This window comes from Mustelus asterias, chromosome 4 (assembly GCF_964213995.1).
Source record: "Mustelus asterias chromosome 4, sMusAst1.hap1.1, whole genome shotgun sequence".
NCBI classification, from domain to species: domain Eukaryota; kingdom Metazoa; phylum Chordata; class Chondrichthyes; order Carcharhiniformes; family Triakidae; genus Mustelus; species Mustelus asterias.
The window spans coordinates 31,296,552-31,315,819 of NC_135804.1; the positions used below are offsets into that span (position 1 = coordinate 31,296,552).

The 19,268-nt window shown below is 42.4% G+C and overlaps 1 protein-coding gene across 3 annotated transcripts in view; it reads right to left on the bottom strand.

Moving 5' to 3' along the window:
* The window catches only part of dpy19l3 (dpy-19 like C-mannosyltransferase 3), a 69,196-nt gene extending 50,130 nt beyond the window's left edge, over positions 1-19,066 (bottom strand). Inside the window, exons 1-3 of one of the 3 annotated variants that reach the window (XM_078210773.1) lie at positions 18,948-19,066; positions 17,737-17,867; positions 15,188-15,312 (exon numbers count right to left, since the gene is read on the bottom strand). In XM_078210773.1, coding sequence (XP_078066899.1) covers positions 15,188-15,312; positions 17,737-17,830 — 219 coding nt within the window. In that variant the 5' untranslated portion in view covers positions 17,831-17,867; positions 18,948-19,066. The remainder of the gene's footprint in view (positions 1-15,187; positions 15,313-17,736; positions 17,868-18,947) is intronic. The other 2 variants (XM_078210772.1, XM_078210774.1) reach the window with 2 other exon arrangements.
* Between the last annotated feature and the right edge of the window lie 202 nt (positions 19,067-19,268).

A 19,268-nucleotide genomic window follows, 5' to 3' on the forward strand; every position in this document is an offset into this window, starting at 1 on the left:
GACATTTCAGTCCTGCACTGATGCAGCTACAGTTCTAACTGCTTATTGCAGGAATGTTCAGAATCTGGAGAGTTCTGCACACATTGTTCAGCAACAGATGCAGAGCAAAACTGGTTCTTCAATAGAAAAGTAAATGGCAATTTCAATTCTGCCACCTATAAATCGACGAGTTTGCAAAATGTTCCACATCATTGTGGACCATAAAACTTCGAATCACCTAACAGAAAACCAAAGACAGCTTGAAGCTCCCCCTCACTCAGCTACCACGAGAGCATGCCCAGTTATTGAATGCTTCAATGCAGGCCACAACTAATCCAAGTGGACGTCATCAGGGGTGTCAATCACACAGAGATAAAAGACACAAAGAGATAAGATTCATTGTCGGGTGAAGCTGTTCATCATGAACTTATAACCAAACGTTATTAATAACTGCCAAGAATTTGCATATTTTGTTCTGGGCAGTATAAAGCTTTGCTTCTGTAATGTTTACTCTGATCTGCACTCATTTCCAGCATTGCTCCTAGTGCCAGATATGCTGACTACATTTTTCCATTTATATTTCATGTTTCTTTTTCTCTTTGTTAGGAGAAACCTTACAAATACAAGATGTGCAGGGCATACTTAAATGTGGTCAAATGTTGATGTTAGTGGAGAACAGAAAATTGCAGTTTACTCACGGATAGTACTAAAAATATGAAAACTCAAGTTCATAAATGAAATGTTCCTTGCACATCAGTTATAGGTGTAACACAACACCTATGAAGATAAGTAGGTCAGTGATGACCTTGCTTCAAAAGTAGCATTCTCACCTCCAAGTCAGAAAGTCATACATTCAAAATATGCAATAGTTAACTCATTATTTGAGTAGGTGAACACATATTCAGGATTCAATATTTTGAGCATTTTTCAAAGGTTACTGAAAGGACCCCACGCACCTCGGACATACTGTCTTCCACCTTCTTCCATTAAGAAAAAGATATAAAAGTCTGAAATCATGTACCAACAGATTCAAGAATAGCTTCTTCCCTCATGTGATCAGATTTTTGAATGGTCCTATAATATATTAAGCTGATCTTTCTCTTCACCCTACCTGTGGCTGCAACACCATATTCTGCACCCAATTCTTTTCCCCAATGTACTTTATGAATGGTATGTTTTGCCTGTATTGCGCGCAAGAAAAATACTTTTCACTGCATCCCAGCACGTGACAATAATAAACCAAATCAAAATGCTCCAAGATATCATTGATATGTTTTGAAAAAGATAATCCATGAACAAAAAAATTGATTCTGATATAAAAAATAAACAAAACAGTCAACAATAGTTCTCATGTTGGCCAAACAAAGTGTTTCAGGACCAATGCCAATAATATCATTGGCTAAAAACCGACTGAATGAAATGATATTCAGATACACAGTTTTTTACATATATTCAACAGGCCAAATAAGTACTCATCTCACGCAGCCCTCTCGTGTGGGTTGGAAATACTGTAATATTATTAGCATGTTAGCTGGAAGCACTGCTGCTGCCATGGAAATCGTTTCCTTTCAAAGACAAGTAGCAAAATGCTTACCTGTATATTTGAAAACCACAGGAAATTCTCATGTAGTGACTGAACATACCAGGAGTGAAAGCTTCCCAGTATTAATCCCACTGAGAGACCGAGGAGTGGGATAATGTCCGTTGTTGGTACAGGTAGCCAGGTCCAAGTTGCTGCCAGTTCCAAAGATGAGGTGTTCTTACTTCTGTTAGTGTCAGTATGAACATCTGTTCGTTTCGGATTTATTTCCAAACTCTGCTGTGAAGCATCAGTGCCAATTTGAGATTGTCGTTTCCTCTTTCTCAACGTCATAATGATATACCACTGGATGTAACAAAATTTCAGTTGCCTCTTGCTTTTTGTCTCAAGACCACAGATACAGTAGCTGCTATGCGACTCTGCTCAATGTAGCAGCTGTCTCCACTAAAAATCCAAGACACAATGAAGTGCTATGAGTTATCCTGAGATTTGCTGGACTCATAAATTGTAATCATTCAGTCTGGAGCATTATCTCATTTCCTTCAGTCATTGGTACTATCCTTTTAATTAAACTTCTGATTCAGTGAAGATAATGCCACTAATGCAGAACACAATAGTATCTAACACATAGGCACTGGTTCTGGACGCCAGCTTATTTAGTTTGATTATAGAGATGATAAATAATTGAACATATTGTAGGTTTTAAAAAATAATTAAACCTATCCAAAATAAGCACAAGTCGAGTTACTGACAGAGTCCAGACAACCCTTTGTCAAAGCTAAAAGGCATAGAACGTGGGAGATATCTATACTGCAGGGTGAAGGAATGAAAGATGATACATCGCCACAGAAATGGGGGGGGGGGGGGGGGGGGAGAGGGGGGGGGGGGGGGGAGAGAGAAGAGGGACACAGAGTAAGATTTAGAAAAGGAGAAGCAAGGGGGGGGGGAGAAAGGGAAGGGAAGGGAAGAGGGATAAAGTAGGGGGAAAGAGTGGGGGAGGGAAGAAAAATGAACACAATAAAGAAATAAAAGGTAGAGCACAGTAAAAAATAGAATGAAGAAAATCCCACACCAGGACAGCCTGAGAACTCTTTGCTTCTTTCTTGAAAAGAGGCCTGATCTATTCCCATCCATCACCACTCTCCTCCACCTGGCTGAACTCGTTCTCTCAACAACTTCTCCTTTAACTCGTCCCACTTTCTCCAAATCAAAGGAGTAGCAATGGGTATCTGCATGGGTCCTAGCTATGCTTGTCTTTTTATGGGGTATGTGGAACATTCCTTGTTCCAACCCTACCCAGGTCCCCTCCCACAACTCCTTTACCGGTACATCGATGACTATTTTGGTGCTGCTTCATGCTCTCGTCCAGACCTCGAAAAATTCATCAACTTCGCTTCCAGTTTCCATCCCCCCCATCGCCTTCACCTGGTCCATCTCAGACATTTCCCTTCCTTGACCTTTCTGTCTCCATTTCTGGCAATATCCACTACAAGCCCACTGACTCCCACAGCTACCTGGACTAAAGCTCTTCAAACCCTACATCCTGTAAGGACTCCATCTCTTTCTCTCAGCTCCTTCGCCTCCATCGCATTTGTTCCGATGATGCCACTTTTCAAAGTGGTGTTTCTAATGTGTGCTCCTTCTTCCTCAACCGTGGATTCCCATCTACAGTTGTCGACAGGGCCCTCAACAGTGTGCGTTCCAACGCCTGTGCCACAATCCTCACCCCCTCCCAGATAGAGTCCCCCTTGTTCTCACATTTCACCCCACCCGCCTCCGCATGCAAAGGATATCCTCCACCATTTTCGCCAACTCCAACGTGATGCCACCACCAAACACATCTTCCCTTCACTCCCTCTGTCAGCATTCCCCAGAGACCGTTCCTTCCGGGATAACTTAGTCCACTCCTCCACTATACCCAAAACCTCTCCCGTCACTCATGGCACCTTCCCATGCAATCACAGAAGGTGTAACACCTGTCCCCTTACCTCCTCTATGCTCACCGTCCAAGGTCCAAAATATTCATTCCAGGTTAAACAATGTTTCACTTGCACCTCTTGCAATTCAGTTGGTTGCATTCGCTGCTCCCAATGTGGTCTCCTATATATCGGAGAAACCAAGCGAAGACTGGCTGCACCTTCGGTCTGTGCGCAATCAGGACCCTGACCTTCCGGTTGCTTGCCATTTTAACACACGATCCTGCTCTCATGCCCACACATCTGTCCTTGGCTTGCTGCAATGTTCCAGTGAAGCTCAACGCAAACTGGAGGAATAACATCTCATCTTCCGGCTCGGCACTTTACAGCCTTCTGGCCTCAACATCAAATTCAACAACTTCAGATGATTTGCTCTACCCCACCTCGACCCCTTTGTTTTCATTCTATTTTGTTTAATTTTTTGCTGTGCTCTACTTTTTATTTCTTTGTTGTCTTTCTTCATTTTTCTTCCCCCCCCCCACTCTTTCCCCCTACTTTATCCCCCTTCCCTTACCCTTTCCCCCCCTTTGCTTCTCCTTTTCCAAATCTTACTTCAGTCCCATCCATTTTCCTCCCCCTCCTCTCCCCCAACATCTTCATTTTAGCTTCTCTGCCGTTTGGCCATTCACACCCTTTATTCTCTCTGTGGACAGCTATTAGCAGTCTTTTCCTCTGGTTTCTGTAGCTATGACTCATCTTTCATTCCCTCACCCTGCAGTATAAATATTTCCCACTTTCTATGCCTTTTAGCTTTGACAAAGGGTCATCTGGGCTTGAAATGTCAGCTCTTTTCTCTTCTTACAGATGCTGCCAGACCTACTGAGATTTTCCAGCATTTTCTCTTTTGGTTTCAGATTCCAGCATCCGCAGTAATTTGCTTTTTTACTGACAGAGTAACAGCTTCTCAACTGCACAGCATTTAGAATCAGTCACAGAATAGTACAGCACAGAAGGATGCCATTCAGCTCATCAAGTTTGTACTAGCTCTTTCAAAGAACAATCCAGTTAGTCCTCCCACTTGCACTTTCCCATATTCCTGCAATTTCTTTCCAGCAAGCCAAGAATTTTATTTGTTTATTTTTTATCTGTGCCTTACACTCGATTATGGTCTTGCCTTGCTCTGTTGATGTAAGCTATTCCAGTCCAATTACTCTTCTAGATCATCTAGCCTCTCCAATTCTAGTCTCTTTTTTGCTTACCACTGGTCATTGTGCTTCAGTTGCTTGGAACCCAACTGCAGAATTTCCTCACAAAACCCCCTCAAGTTTTTTCCTCCTTCAAGGCATTCCACAACAACTTCTTAGGTCAAATTTTCAGTCACCTTTCCTAATATTGATGGCTCATGACAAATTTGGTTAGATAATTACTCCTGCATTTTATTATGTTGAAGTCACTATATAAATGAGTCATAGTTCTACACAACATTAGCTTCTGCAGTACAAAATGGCCTCAAATTCAAACTGAAGGTAATTTTAAATCAGCTATGTTGCAGTGCTGAAATTCTAGCACGGGGAATTCTGTACTCACTCAGTCGCCTTCACAGTCTGTTGATCTCCCCAACTCATGCTTTTGTAGCAGCCAAAAATCACACTCTTAAGTACTAATTTACTCCAGATCCAATATTTCTGGTTGGATACAGCTGTTACTTAGCTAAATAATTAACTCCATGACTACACAAATATATTAGTATAATCTGTGGTAGATGCAGCCTGGCTGCATCCTGGATGGAAATGTCAGTACCAAAGGAGAGGGTGCAAAGTCAAAACATCTATGTTTGGAATGATTGCTTGCCATTGGCTAAGTAAAAACAGGTCAGGCATGAGCACAATCCCGTCATTCAAAGATCCAGACAGAACAGCATACAATTTCTGTAGGAAAAGGAAAGCAGTAAAATTATTTCAACCAAGCTTCTAAGAGTGTGATCCTGTGTCCTCCAAGACAAACAGCAAGGACTGATGAAAGAACAAATGTTAGCATCTTGCCCATTTCTCAACTGCTTTTTACTCAGACATTTTTGATTATGCACTAGCCTCTTAGTTACAGAGATTAACATTTTCATCCTGGATGTAGCCAGATTGGGCCCACCCTGGATGCTAATATGTTTGTGCAGAGGCTTAGGGATAGCAGAGGTATGTGTTTAAACTAAGTAACAGCTGTACCCAACCAAAAATGCACCAAACTGCAAGGAACGCAACATGTACCAGAGAATGTAACTGTTAGAAGGAGGCTTTGAAACAGCTGCTTTTGTTCTGCATTTTCCATATAAATTTCCAAAATTTTTAATATTTAAGCAATAGCATGTGCCACGTCTATAAACCCCTTATTATTCTTAAGGGATTTTAAACATAAATATTGCAAAAGTTGCTTTTTAAAATTGAAAAATGGAATCACATGTCAAATTAGCATTAATGGATAAAATATAAAATTCAGATTTTTCCTGCTCGGTTACCCACTCAACTGAAAATGATCATGGATGCTAACCGCACAGATTGAATTAGATTTTTTACAGCAGTATGATTGAACACTTATGTACAATATACAAGCACTGTGAACAGAGAAAGCAAGAAAATATAATTTCTGTGAGAAAGCACCAAGTAAGATATATTGAGCTGTAGTGCTCAAAGAAAGCTGGAAATGTAACCCAGCGACTGGTCATTTAATACAGCACTGCAGAAGTAAAACACAAACCTGAGGTATACCAAAGCAGCAAAGTAGATAGCATTGTTGTTGTCCAAAGTGGAGTATAAGGATGACATTTGCCGCTATTGAATTAAATGTCCATTTTCTATCCAAGTTGACACTGACCCACCTATGCCAAGAGCAGCAATTTTGTTAACCAGCGTTTTATGTGGTACTTTTGTTACTTTCTCAAATTCCATACAGGCAACAAGCATTGAAAGATTTTGTCAAACCCTTCTGTTATCTCCACCCTTTTGTCTTTTAGCAAACTGGGATGCAAAACATCTGTACAAGGCCACTTACTCACTCTACACATATCCAGCCCTTCCAGTACAGCCTGCATATCAATTTTCACCCCATCCATTATCTTCACCATTTCCACATCAACTGATATTTTGCCAGCATCCTCTTCTGTAGAAGACATTAATGCAAAGTACTCTTTAAATATCCTAGCCTTGCCCTGACCTCCAAGCAAAGATCATCCTCTTTATCCATAACACGATTCATCCACCTCTTTACTACCCATTCACTATTTATATGATAGTCGAAGGTTTTAAGTTCCTTTTTATGTTAACTGTCTTTCTATTCTCATATTCTCACCTTGCTAATCTTATGTTCCTTCACTTCCCTTCTTAATTTATGTATTTGGCCTGGTTCTTGCTTGAAGAATTTACCTGATATGCATCATACACTTACTTTAGTTTCATTACAACTTCAATCTCCATCATCTAAGAGCGATCTTACAAAAACAAAAGTCCAGTTTAAATCTGCGATCTTACCCACTGAAGAGTGAGGAAAAATAGCAGAAATGGTTACTCATCTGTAGGGGAGGGGGCAGGGCTTAAATCACCTGAATGCTGGCTGAGAGCAGCAGAGGGCACCATTGCACATGTGCAGGTCTCTAGTAGCAGCAACCTGTCACTTAGCCTCTGCTGTTACCAGCTAGCCTCCATGGCTTAAACACAACACCCCCTCCATCTACCATGGGGGCCCGCAGCGCACTCGGCCCTCCCACCACCCGCCCGGACCAATCAATCCCGTGACCCCCCGCACCTGGGCTGATCCCCCCCTGCGATCAGTGGCCTGATCCCCCCCCGCTCCCCCATGGCCAGCCCTGATCATCACCCACTCTCCACCTACCAATCCCTGATGCAGAGTGCGCAGCGGGTCCCCCCCACCCCTCCCCCAGACTGGCAGCCCCCAGTCTAGCCCCATCCTCCAGTAGGCCCTGCCCCCTCTGGCCCCGCCTACTTGGCACTGCTTGGTGCCTGGTGGGCAGTACCAGGGTGTCAGGATGACACTGCCCAAGGAGCACCCCGCCTTGCCCCCAACCTCCTCTGGGGGCTTCAATGGCCTCCGGTTCTACCAGCAAGGCCATCATGACTGGTCCCCATTGCTGGTGACCAACTGTGATTCTTGCCAGAGAGAACCTCTTCTGGCGAAGTTATGCAGGCAAGTGAACCTGGACAATTATGTCCCGGGCTCATTAATTCAATGTAAAATCACATTTAAATATATTTATTCAGCATTGCGCTGGAAATGGGTATGAACCTGATTTCTCGGCTCTCTCGCGATCTTATAGGCTCACCCCGCCCTTCAGCCGGCCGGGCACAAAGGTAAGATCATCCCCCCCTCCCCGGCTTTGGTTCCCCCCTCTTTTGCCTTTGTTGGAATGATCCAGTAATGCCGCCTTCCTAGTTGAACTGAGAACATTTGGTCAAGGGCATCCCCGAACACATTTCAGAAATTCCTCCTCTCCGTACCCTTCATTCTTAACATCATAGAAATCATAGAAACCCTACAGTGCAGAAGGAGGCCATTCGGCCCATCGAGTCTGCACCGACCACAATCCCACCCAGGCCCTACCCCCACATATTTTACCTGCTAATCCCTCTAACCTACGCATCCCAGGACTCTAAGGGGCAATTTTTAACCTGGCCAATCAACCTAACCCGCACATCTTTGGACTGTGGGAGGAAACCGGAGCACCCGGAGGAAACCCACGCAGACACGAGGAGAATGTGCAAACTCCACACAGACAGTGACCCGAGCCGGGAATCGAACCCGGGACCCTGGAGCTGTGAAGCAGCAGTGCTAACCACTGTGATGCCAATCAATATTTTAGTAACTAAATTCCCCCAATATCATGACTCAATCATTATGCACAACTCTGTGGCTTGCCTGCAGGTTTGCTCCTCTATCTGCCTCTCACTTTTAGGAGGCTTACAGAATACCTGCACTCCTATGATCATGCCCTTTTTGCTTATCAACTCTGATCAAATGGATTTTGTCCTTGACTCCTCAAGGATATTCTCTCTTTCCAACAGTGCAATGTCTTACCTAATCAGTACTTCCACCTCACCTCCCTTTTTTCCTTCCCTATCATTTCTGAACATTTTGTATTCTTGAATATTATGAACCCAGTCTTTGACACTTTTAAGCCATGCTTCTGTTATTACCACTACATCATATGCCTACGTGGATATTTGTGCTTGTAACTCACTACACTTTGTGCATTTATGTACATACATTCTAAACCTGTCTTTATATTCTTAGTAGTCCTTAGTCTGCCCTATCAACTATGGTAGTAATTGCTTCTCCAGTACTATCTCACTCTCGCTCCTTTTGTACCTTATGCCACTTCCCTACTTCAATTTGCTGGTGCCTATCCTCTGCCAATTTAGTTTAAACCCTCTCCAACTGCAATGGTGAATCTCCCTGTAAGGTCATTGATTCCAGACCTGTTGAGATGCAACCTGCCCCTTTTGAATAGGTCTCTCCTGCCTCAAAATTGGTCTCAATGTCTCAAAAGTCTGAGGCTCTCCCTCCTGCATCATGCCTCAAACTATACATTGATCCCCCCTTCTTCATTTTGAAGCCTGTGATGGCCTGGGACTATAAGTAATCCAGAGACTACTACAGCTGAGATCCTTTTTAGTTTCATCCCCAACTGCTGAAAATCTGAACATAGGATCTCAATATCTGCTGTATACTCTTGGTACTGACATGTACTAGAACTTCTGGCTCACTCCCTTTCACCTGCCGAATATTCTGCACCCTCTCCACGATGTCCTTTACTCTGGCACTATATGATCATCGTGAGGGGAGAAGATTATTGATGAAGAAGGATGGAGACCCAGGACACTGCCCTGAGGAACTCCTTCTCCAAGGTCCTGAGATGATTATTGTCCAACACCACAACCATTTTCCTTTATGCCAGTTATGACTCCAGCCAGTGGAGAGCTTTCCTCCTGATTCCCATTGACTTCAGTTTAATAGTGCCCGTTGATGTCACACCTCAGTCAAATGCTGCTTTGATGTCAGGGGAAATGATTCTCACCTCACCTCTGGAATTCAGCTTTGTCCAGTTTGTACCAGGGCTGCAATAAAATCTGGAACCGGGTAGTTTTGATGGAATCCAAACTGAGCATAATTGAGCATGTCATTGGTGAGTAAGTTCTGCTTGATAGCTCCTCCAATAACAGCTTCTGTCTCTTTGCTGATGATTGAGATCTGCTTGACGGGGTGGTAATTAGTCAAAGTCAATTTGTCCTGCTTTTTGTGGACAAAATATACCTTGGCAATTTTCCACATTGTTGGATTATGTCAGTGCCGTAGATGGAGTGGAACAACTAGGATAGAGGCACGGTTCATTTGAAGCACTATAGTAGAGAAGTTGTTGGGGCCCATTGCCTTTGCTGTATTCAGTGCACTCAGCTAGTTCTTGGCATGATATATGGGAGGCAAATTGGCTGAAGACTGCATCTATGGTGGGGATCGCAAGAGAGGACTAAGGTGGATCTGTAGAATTAACCCCTGTGGAATTATTCAATAGCTTCGATTTTTGCTTGAGATCAACTGTTCTATCCTAATATTGTGCAGGGTTATTATCCTGCACCTTGTTAAACCTCAATTTCTTATTAAACAACAAGTTTTTTTGAGCAACTTTATAGATAGGGAAATGGGGGTCAGAAGAAATAATGTGGGGGTTGGAAAGAGAAGCGAGGGGAAAGCAGAAAGAGAAGCAAGAGAGAGGGTAATGAAAAGAGGAAAGACGGAAGTGGGTAAGGGAACGCAAAACCAAACAAAAATTTTTAAAAGACCAAATAAGTAATTTGGGGTATAATGAAATTTTTATGACCATTTTTGTTGCCATCCTGTGGCACATTTAGTCAACTTTATGCATTAGAATCTGAATTTTAATAATAACTAAAGGATGTCCTGCACTGCTGCCCTCAATCCCAGTGTCAGAGAACACTAGGCATAAGGAAATTTTGAGGGAAAAGGCTGCTGGAAAAGGAGGGGGATATAGTAATACACTGTTTCTGGCTGGATGATTGGAAGATGTCAGTTGGCGTGTCAAGGCCAAGTCAATCAGAGCAAATATCTGAGGGAGAAGCAGAAAAGGCAGAGCAAAGAGGTTAGGTAGGGAAGAAGAGACCAGAATGGCCAAGGTAGTCACAGAGCTTGAGTGGACTTCAACAAAACAGGAAAGGAAATTTAGATTAGACCGTTATACTCCAGAAAGCCAGATGGTGAACGTACAAATTAGGAAAGGAATAGACACTCTTGCCAGAATTTTACCACTTTGCCCACCTGAGGTTTGTAAGATCCTCTCCAAGGCCAATGGAGAATATTGTTCTGCAAGCCTCGCCCGCCCCAATTCTGGGCCGGATGTGCTAGTAAAATTTCAGCCTCTATACCTCAAGTCTGCTCCGCCATTCAATAAGATTATGGCTGAACTGAATATAACTTCAACACCACATTCCCACCTAGCCGCGATAGCTTTTCAGCCCCTTATCAAGAATCTAAATAGCTCTGCCTTAAAAATATTTAAAGACTGCTTCCACCACCGCCTTTTGAGGAAGACGGGTCCAAAGACCTACGACCCTCTGGGAGAAAACATATCTCCTCACCTCTGTCTAAAATGGGCAACTGTCTTAAATGAAGGCTAGAACTGGAGCCAATTTTTACAATTTTATATTTATTTCCAGAATTACACATTACAAGCATATACCTCATAACCCAACAACCACAGTTTTGTGTCTATCCAACTGAATCACCAATTAATGACCACCACCTGAATAGAATTAAAAACAATTAAAAAGCAATTAAAATTATTTTCACTCAAAAAGAAGAGCTTATTTACACAACCAAAATTTCAAAACAAAGTAGACCAAAAACATCTTCTGTATGAAGCATTATGTTAAAAGACATCCCTCCTTTTAGTCCCCTAATAATTTCTTTGAACATGCACTTTGTTTGTTTTCAACAATTAGATGATTGGTGACTTTCATCTGCTCATTTAATTTTAGAACAGATTTTCTTTCTCTCCAGATTCAAGGCAGTGATGTCAATTTGTAACCTTTCTGCACATTATCCTACAGTGTACGATTAGCTACATCATATTCAATCTACATGACATTCTACATTTCTTTCTCCCTGTGCAGAATCCTACAAAAAATATTTGACAAATAGAACCTCCATGTCAATTGACTTCACAAGACCAATGTTTCAGCAGCTGAAGAACTTTTAACAACTGTTTTTTATTTTCTTAGAAAGATCAAGATTTCCCATTTTCATCCATAAGCGATATTATGAAACCAATTGCAGTAGAATAACCATCAGAGAGACTAGCATATGAAAGATTGTTAAAAATTACTAGTTTCATGCTCTTTGGGTCACCTAAGGTGGGAACCTAAGTATGCAATTCTCCTGATTTAATCTTTTTAATCGGGGCTGGCCCAGGGAGGTCCAGAAGGCCAGCGATCGGGGGGTTGTGGGGCTGGCCAGTGATCAGGAAGGCCAGCGATCGGGAGGCCGGAAATGAGAGGCCACAGCGCACGCGTCAATCTCTGCACTGACAGATCAGCGCATGTGCAGTCACCCGCTCAATGCTATGCTGCCACCATCTCGGGTGGGAATAGGCTACGTCCCCTACTTAACAGGGTGAATCATGCTGAGGCACTCTGCAATGCTCAGAGTGTCGGAGCTTTGCTCTAGTAAGTATGCCCAAACACCGGGAGGAAAATACTCCCGTTTTCCCCCACGTTGGTACTTAAGGTTTTTTTTGGGGAGAATCCAGGCCATCGTCTTTAATTCTGATTAATCATGAGGAATGAACTTATCAGTTTTATTATCATGTTTGATAAGTACTGTCTTACCATCACAACCTACAACCTATTACATTACCTACAAATGTGTGAACATACAAATTAAAAGGAGTAGGCTATTCGATTCCTTGAGCCTGCTTCACCATTCAATAAAATCATGGTTCATATGATTGTGGCCTCAAGTCCACATTCTACCTACCACTAATAACCCGACTCCCTTGTTAGTTAAGAGTCTATCTATCTCTGCTGCCACCACTCTGAGTTCTAAAGATTCATGGCCCTCTTAAAGAAAAAACTTCTTCCCATCTCCGTTCATTCGAATTGATTCCTCCATGAACTAACCATTTGTTTTTCTGAAATCTTTCAAAGGCCAATCATACCCATAGTAATTTAACAGATCACCTTTCATGTAAATTTCATTCAATTTCACAAGAATATGTGGCCAAATTCCCCATCAACTTGATTTTCAAGTTTGCTGATGACACCACTGTAGTGGTCAGATCTCAAACAATGATGAGACGAAGTATAGGAAAGAGATAGAGAATCTGGTGAACTGATGCGACGACAATAATCTCTCCCTCAATGTCGGTAAAATGAAGGAGATAGTTATTGACTTCAGGAATCATAGTGGAGGACATGCCCCTATCTACATCAACGGGGTTGAGTAGGAATGGTTGAGAGCTTCAAGTTTCTAGGTGTCCAGATCACCATCAATCTGTCCTGGTCCCTCCATGCTGACGCTATAGTTAAGAAAACCCACCAGTAACTCTACTTTCACAGGAGGCTAAGGAAATTCAGCATGTCTACTATGATTCTCACCAACTTTTACAGATGCACCATAGAAAGCATCCTTTCCGATTGTATCACAGCTTGGTATGGCCCCTGCTCTGTCCAAGACCGCAAGATTGTGAACGAAGCCCAGTCCATCACGCAAACCAGCCTCCCATCCATTAAACTCTGTCTACACTTCCCGCTGCCTCAGAAAAGCAGCCAGCATAATCAATGACCCCACGCAACCTGGACATTCTCTCTTCCACCTTCTTCCATTAGGAAAAAGATACAAAAGTCTGAGGTCACATATCAACCGACTCAAGAACAGCTTCTTCCCTGCTGCCATCAGACTTTTGAATGGACCTACCTTATATTAAATTGATCATTCTCTACACCCGAGAGTCATAGAGGTTTACAGTATGGAAACAGGCCCTTCGGCCCAACTTGTCCATGCTGCCCTTATTTCTTTAAACCCCTAAGCTAATCCCAATTGCCCGCATTTGGCCCATATCCCTCTATACCCATCGTACCCATGTAACTATCTAAACGCTTTTTAAAAGATAAAATTGTACCCGCCTCTACTACTATCTCTGGCAGCTTGTTCCAGACACTCACCACCCTCTGCGTGAAAAAATTGCCCCTCTGGACACTTTTGTATCTCTCCCCCCTCACCTTAAACCTATGCCCTCTAGTTTTAGACTCCCCTACCTTTGGGAAAAGATATTGACTATCTACCTTGTCTATGCCCCTCATTATTTTATAGACCTCTGTAAGGTCACCCCTGAGCCTCCTATGCTCCAGAGAAAAAAGTCCCAGTCTATTCAGCCTCTCCTTATAACTCAATCCATCAAGTCCTGGTAGCATCCCAGTAAATCTTTTCTGCACTCTTTCTAGTTTAATAATATCCTTTCTATAATAGGGTGACCAGAATTGCACACAGTATTCCAAGTGTGGCCTTACCAATGTCTTGTACAACTTCAACAAGACGTCCCAACTCTTATGACTGTAACACTACAATCTGCACGTTCTCCTTTCCTTCTCTATGTACGGTATGCTTTGTATAGCGTGCACGAAACAATATTTTTCACTGTTAACTAATACATGTGACAATAGTAAATCAAATCAAATACTCTAATAGAAGACCTAAACCTTCATCACTATCCAATTGATGGGCATCTGGCTCAGAAAATACTTTACTTTGTATTTTATTTCTGGTAAGAAGTGGCATCACCAGGGCAATATCTTGTTTTCTTCTTGTCAGGGTCACAACCTGTCTGCACATATTCACTTCTGTCTTCTAATTGGTCATATGATCAGACTGAGAACACCAAATAGTAATCAAAGTCTAACAATTTACAGTTGCTTTCTGTCATTGTTCACAATGGCTACTGGAATGTAGTTTTCTTTTTAGTTTTCAACCTTCACCTTTAGACAACCATTCAATTCCATCATGTTCTATTCCAGAAAGTCAGGTAAAGGATAGAGCTGGAGCCAATCTTTACACACCTTTATACTTACCGACAGTTACACTGACAAGTATACACCTCCTAACCCAACAACCAAAGTTTTAGTCTGCATCCATTTATAGGGGCTACAGAGAATTCTCAGTTCATGTGTACTATCTGCATACATACAATTAATATTATTAATAAATCCACAATTAACATAGGTAAAGCGGGGAGTCCAAATCAAGTTTTAACTGTGTAGGAGTAAAAAGAATTAAAGTAAAGAAAACAGATAAAAATAATTTTAGAAAAAGAAAATGTAGAAAATACAAAAGGCTGCCATGTGTGCTTTTGTTCCTTTGTGGCACCACATGGTTAGGCTGTATCAATGTTGTATTTGGATGAATCCTTATTACATGACCCCATGGACCTGTCAGCAATGTTACAAGCTCACTGCAGTATTAGACCTATAATTATGTGTATTATTTACAGACAATTTCCAGTCTATAGAAGAGTCAATGCGAAAGATTAAACTGGATAACTAACTACTGCATAAATCAGGGAAAAAATGTTCAAATTCAAAACAACAGATAATATGCCTGTTTAAAACATGAATGACAATCCTTCCAATAGCTTTTTTGTTCACTCATTTAATAGTAGTATTATTCCATTTGGCCCTGTTACCTGAATAGTAGAAAACCACAAATCATTTTCGTGCAAAGTTGCAACATAAACTGAGGTGAGAAGTCCTAAGAAAATGGCCATAAATCCACCAACGAGGAAGGTTATATGCTTCACTGCCGATGAACCTATAGAATTACATAATAAATTACAGAAAAATAAAACAAGGTCAGTAACCTACTTATTAGAAAATTCATTTCAGTGTTTTTATTGCATTATTGTAAGAATAGAAATAACTTAACCAAAACTGATCCAAGTCATACTTGAATTTTACATTTACTTCAGTTGAAATTGCAGGCCAAATGCTAATAATTAGATTCATGAATTATTTTCTTGACTACATTAAAGTCTGGTTATTTATGTCAAATAGAAATATGATCAAGGAATAAGAATACTCCAGATTAGCTCATATTTAAATATCATATATAACTGAGTAAAATTGTTGGGGAGTAGCAAGTAATAACAGCAACCTCAAGTCTTTGTTGGCAATTGAATTGTAAAACTACAGATCAGGATTTTATGTTTGCAAATTAAGGCTGCTGTATCCCATGCATGTGTAAAGTCCAGTGGCATGACATCAGGTCATGGACCCAGCTTCAACATCCCGATTCCCATAATACAGTAGGTGGGTGTGCACTGAATTCAGCAGCTCACCCGCCATTTAAAGTTTCAAGTTTCTTTATTAGTGTCACAAGTAGGCTTACGTTAACACTGCAATGAAGTTACTGAGAAAATCCCCTAGTCGCCACACTCCAGCGCTTCTTCGGGTACACTGAGGAAGAATTTAGCATGGCCAATGCAACTAACCAGCACGTCTTTCAGACTATGGGAGGAAATTGGAGCACCCGGAGGAAACCCACGCAGACACGGGGAGAACGTGCAGACTCCACACAGGCAGTGACCCAAGCCAGGAATCGAACCCGGGTCCCTGGCACTGAGACAGCAGTGCTAACCACTGTGCCACCGTGCCGCAATGAAAAGGGAACAAAGTTTGTTAACAAACCAAATTACCCAAAAATTACACTAATTATGCCATAAATCAGTTGGTGAGGGCAGGCGGGCTGAGTGGGAAGTCAATTTTTCACCATCTGAGATAAAAAGCATGGAGGGTGCATGCACTGGGGGCACCCCCTCTCCCTCCAAGACAATACCCACCTTTATGCCTCCATGTCTGACCTCCAAAAACCCACTCCCCTCCCTAGGGTGCCTGATCCCACCCTGCCCTAAAATCCCAGACTTGCCAGTCCAGATCCTCCAGGATCCATTGCTTGCTTCATCATGGAACTACTTGCAGTCCCAGCAGTGTCCACTACTGAGTTCTGGCATTGCTTGGATGGGATGGCTAGAGCTGATTGCTTAAGCCGTGGCAACCTGCTAGGTGGCCTGTTTTAAGTCGGTTGGTGGCCTAGCAATACACTACCCCCGCCAATAAAATCCGGTCTAGTATTTCAGATCTTTCACCAGAACTAGGACTTTCTTGTAAAAGGGCATCAAGCTGAAATATTGGCTGGAATTTTCTGTAAGAAGTTTAACAACACCAGGTTAAAGTCCAACAGGTTTATTTGGTAGCAAAAGCCACACAAGCTTTCGGAGCTCCAAGCCCCTTCTTCAGGTGAGTGTTTTCTGGCCATTTACACCAGTGGGATTCTCTGGTCCTGATGCAGTGAACGGAGATTTGGCAGATCTACCTTATATTAAATTGACTTTTCTCTACACCTTGGTGATGATTGTGACATGACATTCTGCACCCTCTCCTTTCCTTCTCCCTTATATACTCTGAACAATATGCGTTGTCTGTTTCTGCACAAGAAACAATACTTTTCACTGTATCCCAAAACATGAGACAATAATAAATCAAATGTCCTCATTTACAATGGCAGGGAGGCATGAACGGCCACAGAATTCCAACCATTGAGGTTTCTCTTTTCACAGATACTGCCAGACCTGCTGAATGTTTCCTGAATTTTTTGCTTTTTTATTGCAAATGTCCAGCAGTACTTTACTTCTTCAATTTCAGTTTGTTTCTAGCCTCTTTTCCATTCAAAACCATTCTAAAATTTTAAATAGTCTCCTTTTTATATTTACAATATAGTGTAATTTTCCATTACATTTCACCTCAATTAACTAATTTCTACCTCTAAAACCTGCCCAATCCTGTCAATAAATGTTCCCTCTTTTATTCCCACTTTAAACTTGATCATATTATGTATGGTCATTACCTACAAGACATTCATCCACATTCTAGTTATCTATCGGCCATTTTTTATTAGTCCTAATTACATGTACTAGTGTCTCTCCGCTTGAAGCTATATTAAAACATTGCCTGAGGAAAGAACCCTGAACACATGAATGAATTCCATTTCCTTTTCACTGTTTCCTGTTTATCAATGAATCTGAGTAGAAGAGAAATGTGCGCCACCTTGAGGTCTTGTAAAATTAGTGACTGACTAGTTTAGTCTTCTACTTATTAACGGACATACCAAAAGATAGTTACTAAAATTTGATTGAGTCATTCAGAAAAAAGGAGTTTCTGTACCAGGCGGAAAGCCTACCAGTTGTTGGTTTTATTTTGGGCTGCTCATCTTCCTGTTGTTTCGGTCTTTCTTCGGTGCCTTTCGCAGTCTTCCTTCGTTTCAAAAATGTCATGGTTTAGCTTGCACCTCTTCTTAGAGATTACTGATCCCTGGAAACAGTGATTAAAAATATTAACTATATATGTCATCACATAAAATCCTCAATTTCAGTTCAGCAGCGATTGCATTGTTAGTTCCAGTGACAAAAAATGTTTTTCATGTTGATAATGACTATAAGTGTTTAGTATTAAGGTGAACATCCATTACTGTCAGAGATCTAGGATCTTCAGGCGATCCTACTTTATTGACAGTAAAAATAAGGCACTGTGAGTGATAGGAAAACTAGTGGTTGCAACAGATGAAGCCAAATATTGTGGCCCTGACTTTATTTCTGCAGTCATAACCAAGTAAGAAGTCTCACAACACCAGGTTAAAGTCCAACAGATTTATTTGGTAGCAAATACCATTGCTGCCAAATAAATCTGTTGGACTTTAACCTGGTGTTGTGAGACTTCTTACTGTGTTTACCCCAGTCCAACGCCGGCATCTCCACGTCATAACCAAGGCCAGTTATTCCTGTAAAGGCAAAATACTGCGGATGCTGGAATCCGAAACAAAAACAGAAAAATGCTGCATAATCTCAGCAGGTTTGATAGCTTCTGTGGAGTGAGAATAGAGCCAACGTTTCGAGTCAGGATGACCCTTTATCCAGACTCGAAACATTGGCTCTATTCTCTCTCCACAGATATTGTCAGACCCGCTGAGATTTTCCAGCATTTTTCCAATTATTCCTATTCTACCCACCCACCTCAGGTCAAAATCCCAGTAACCAAATCACTGTTGCAGCAGTTGGAGATGTGGCTGCCAATTTCAGCACAGCAAGCTCCCAGAAGCAAGAATGTGATCATGACCAGGTCATCTGTATTGTTGCTGATGAGGGATAAATATTGCGAGGAACCCCCTTTTCCCTCCTTTTTTTTGGGGGGGGGCTAAAATTGCCATGGGAATGTTTTGACATCCACGCGGGAATGTGGATGGGGCCTGGGTTTAATATCTGATCAGTGACAGTGTGAGCCGGCCGCCGAGCAGGGGCAGGCGGGCTGACAGCGGATCCCGGGGCCCGCCGTGAGCTGGCCGGCTGGACAGACAGACACCCTCCCCGGCGGCTTCCACTCTCTCAAATCTCTTACACCCAACTCCACCCGCCGCTGCCCCAACTCTACCACAGAGAATCAACCGCTGGCAGCGGGATGTCCACCGACCGCAATTCCACCAGCGACATTTTGGGAGTCGGTGGCCGCCAGATTCTGTTTCCGGGTCGGAGGTCCCGTTTGGCGTCTCCATGGTAACCGGTGGGGGGTGGGCGAGGGTCGGCTGCAGGCCGCGCTGTTGGTTCACTCACTCAGCTGGAGTACCGCCGCTTCATGTCTGCTGGCCTCGGGGAGGGGGATCCCTTTGGTCCAAGAGCTCCCCATCTCCTGGATCTCCTTCTCCCTTTACCCGAACCAGCG